This window comes from Tribolium madens, unplaced genomic scaffold, assembly GCF_015345945.1.
Source record: "Tribolium madens isolate multiple individuals breed KSU strain unplaced genomic scaffold, Tmad_KSU_1.1 Scaffold_71;HRSCAF=194;Tcas5.2_LG6, whole genome shotgun sequence".
Lineage (NCBI taxonomy): Eukaryota > Metazoa > Arthropoda > Insecta > Coleoptera > Tenebrionidae > Tribolium > Tribolium madens.
The window spans coordinates 344,922-347,825 of NW_025401041.1; the positions used below are offsets into that span (position 1 = coordinate 344,922).

The 2,904-nt window shown below is 30.4% G+C and overlaps 1 protein-coding gene across 1 annotated transcript; it reads left to right on the forward strand.

The window, feature by feature from the left end:
* The first annotated feature begins 277 nt into the window (after positions 1-277).
* LOC123008965 (juvenile hormone esterase-like) lies at positions 278-2,688 on the forward strand. Its single transcript, XM_044405045.1, has 10 exons — positions 278-419; positions 482-619; positions 666-797; positions 852-1,197; positions 1,248-1,453; positions 1,512-1,689; positions 1,741-1,913; positions 1,974-2,103; positions 2,149-2,302; positions 2,358-2,688. Exons 1-10 carry the CDS (start codon positions 360-362, stop codon positions 2,545-2,547), a joined length of 1,707 nt encoding a protein of 568 aa, XP_044260980.1. The 5' UTR covers positions 278-359; the 3' UTR covers positions 2,548-2,688.
* Positions 2,689-2,904: the final 216 nt, after the last annotated feature.

Consider the following 2,904-nt stretch of genomic DNA (forward strand, 5'->3'; position numbering starts at 1 on the left):
AACAAAATGTAATCGCAATTCACTCTAATTTCTTTTAATCAGATTATGAGGAATGCTATTATAAGCACTAAACGTATTTTTTCCACATAAACAAAACTTCGACTCACTACTCGAGACAGATATATCAATGAATAGTCGGTGTTTCGATAAAATAATCAAAAAAATCCGACGCGTATCTACAAAACATTAGATAGCATCACGATAATTGTTATCAACTTTTATTAGTGTAATTTTATGGTCACGATTGCACAAATTGATATAAATGTTTAGAAATAAATGAGAAATTTCCTGTGTAAAATTATTTGAATCTAGTACAAATATTAGTTTTCGTTCAATTCTAACTCACATATTTCACAGCAATGAAACCAATATACCACGTTTTATGGGTTTATTTAGCAGTATTTTTAATTAATAAAGGTGTAAGTACATAGAGGTTAATACTGTGATGTGTTCATGCAAATCGTAACAAACATATTTTTAGCTGTGTTGCGTATTTTTGAGATTAAACAAAGGACTGATTAAAGGGCGCATTGCTACAATTCCAAACAGCAATAAAAAATTTTATGCTTTCCAACAAATACCATATGCTGCTCCACCAATTGGAACATTACGCTTCCAGGTAAATAAAAACCTTAAAAGAAAAGTGACGCTTTGTATAATTGTAGCCTCCTGTACCGGTTAACGCATGGGACAATATTTTAGATACTACAAAAAATACAAAAATTTGTTATCAAATTGGTGTTAATTCGATAGAGGAAGATGAAGATTGTCTTTACTTAAATGTTTATACCCCAAAAGTGTGTTGAAATTAATTTAAAATAATTAACTTACTAAAAAAATAACACATTTAGTTACCTTCTACGAATAGCAATACATCTTTACCTGTTATGGTTTTCTTCCACGGAGGAGCTTTTGCCATAGGAGACTCTAAATATTCTTCATATGGACCCGAATTTCTTGTAAATCATGATGTAGTTATTGTAACTTTAAATTATCGGCTTGGAGTATTTGGTTTTTTGTCAACACAAGACGAAGTGATCCCTGGTAATAATGGTCTTAAAGACCAACTATTTGCTTTACAATGGGTCAATAAAAATATTCATTTATTTGGCGGAAATTCGTCTGAAATTACTATATTTGGACAAAGTGCGGGAGCTGCATCAGTTGGTTATCATCTGGTTAGCAAAAAATCAACCGGTAATAATTTGTATTAAATTCTGCCTCATTATTTTCAAAAATGTTTAAAGGGTTATATCGAGCTGCTATAATGGAAAGTAGTTCAGTCTTAAACTCATTTGGTTATCAGAGAAATGCCAAACATTTTGCACATAAAATAGCGTCTTATATTAATGCAAGCGTAACTGAAGAAAGTGCATCTGAAGAAATTCTCAGTGTTATGCTTCACGCTTCATCTACAGAAATTGATAAGGCGGCTGATAAAGTAGCTTCTGAGGTAAAGGGAACAATCCGAAATTGTCCAAATTTTATTTACAAAATGAAATAAATTGTAGGAAAGTTACAACAGTGCTCAACTATTTCAAGGCTACTTTTTTGCACCTGTTGTCGAACTAGATTCCAAAAATGCGTTTTTAACTGAAAATATGTTTGAGATTTTAGACAGAGGAGACGCCAACAATGTTCCTGTTATTATTGGAATAAATTCTGAAGAAAGTCTGAGTCAAAACACAGGTATTATTCGCTTAAATAATATTCTATTTATTTTCAAACAGAAATACGTAGATGTAAATTTTTTAACACGACTTATGAAATTATACGATAACGATTTAAAAGCTCTTGTTCCTAATAATATGAACATCGTTGATGAAAACTCTAAAGAAGAAGCAGGGCAACTTATACGAGAGTTGTATAGTGGAGATGATTTACTACAAAATGTTCCAGCAGCTGGGATAAAAGTATAATAAAAACAGTTGTCAAATATTGTAATTAAAAAACTATACTTTGTAATTTTTTAGTATATGAGTGATACAACATTTACAAGACCCGTAATTAAGTATACTTTATTACAGTCAAAACATTCCGAGCTATACTTTTATCAGTTTTCATATGACGGAAAACTGGGAAATATTTCTGTTGTAGTTGATGGTAATTACCATTACTAAATGTTTGCATTTTATAATTTAATTTTAGGAACAGAACGTGTAGGTCATAATGAAGAACTTGCTTATCTCTGGAGAATTCAAAATGAAATATTTGATAATTATGATTTGTCACTATTTCCAGAAAGTGATATTACAATACAAAATCGTTTGGTAAAATTGTGGACTAATTTCGCAAAAACTTTGTAATTAGGACAGGTAATTGATTTTCCATTATTTATATTTTTTGTGATATTTTAGAAATCCAACACCTGAAAAAATTGATCTTTTTCAAAATATAATTTGGCCACAAGTGTTAGAAGACAATGATTTTCCTTATTTAAATATAAACGAAAATTTACAAATAAAAAATTATCCAAAGAACGACAGTTTTTGCGGATGGGAAAGAATTTACGACCAATATGGAAATCGGCCCTATGATTCATATTAACTCTTGATTTATATTAATTTAATTTACAATTACAGAATAGTTAGTTAACAATTTGAAGACAGAAATTTTAAACATCCTTTTTCTGATTTTTAAATGTTTTTGTGTCACAGTAATAAAAAAACTTATGTTACTTTAAATACATTCCAGGCCTTATGTACAAGGTTTGAGGGTAGCTCTTCCATATTCTGAACTGATTTCTGGGTACAAGATTTACTTGAAAGATACGAAACGTGTGTCGCTACCCACATATTTCCAAAAATACGCGCAGGAAAAAACAGCCAAAGAATTGAGTTTGGTTCGGGATTGCTGGAACAGCCTACTTAACATCACACACCCAAATAAAAAAAACTGGTTTCT

Bases quoted from the DNA above. Each gene is read 5' to 3' on its own strand.
- LOC123008965 (XM_044405045.1), top strand. From the start codon at position 360: ATGAAACCAATATACCACGTTTTATGGGTTTATTTAGCAGTATTTTTA. The intron at 1,198-1,247 runs GTAATAATTTGT...AAATGTTTAAAG, and splicing joins GGTTAGCAAAAAATCAACCG to GGTTATATCGAGCTGCTATA. The intron at 1,914-1,973 runs GTATAATAAAAA...GTAATTTTTTAG, and splicing joins TTCCAGCAGCTGGGATAAAA to TATATGAGTGATACAACATT.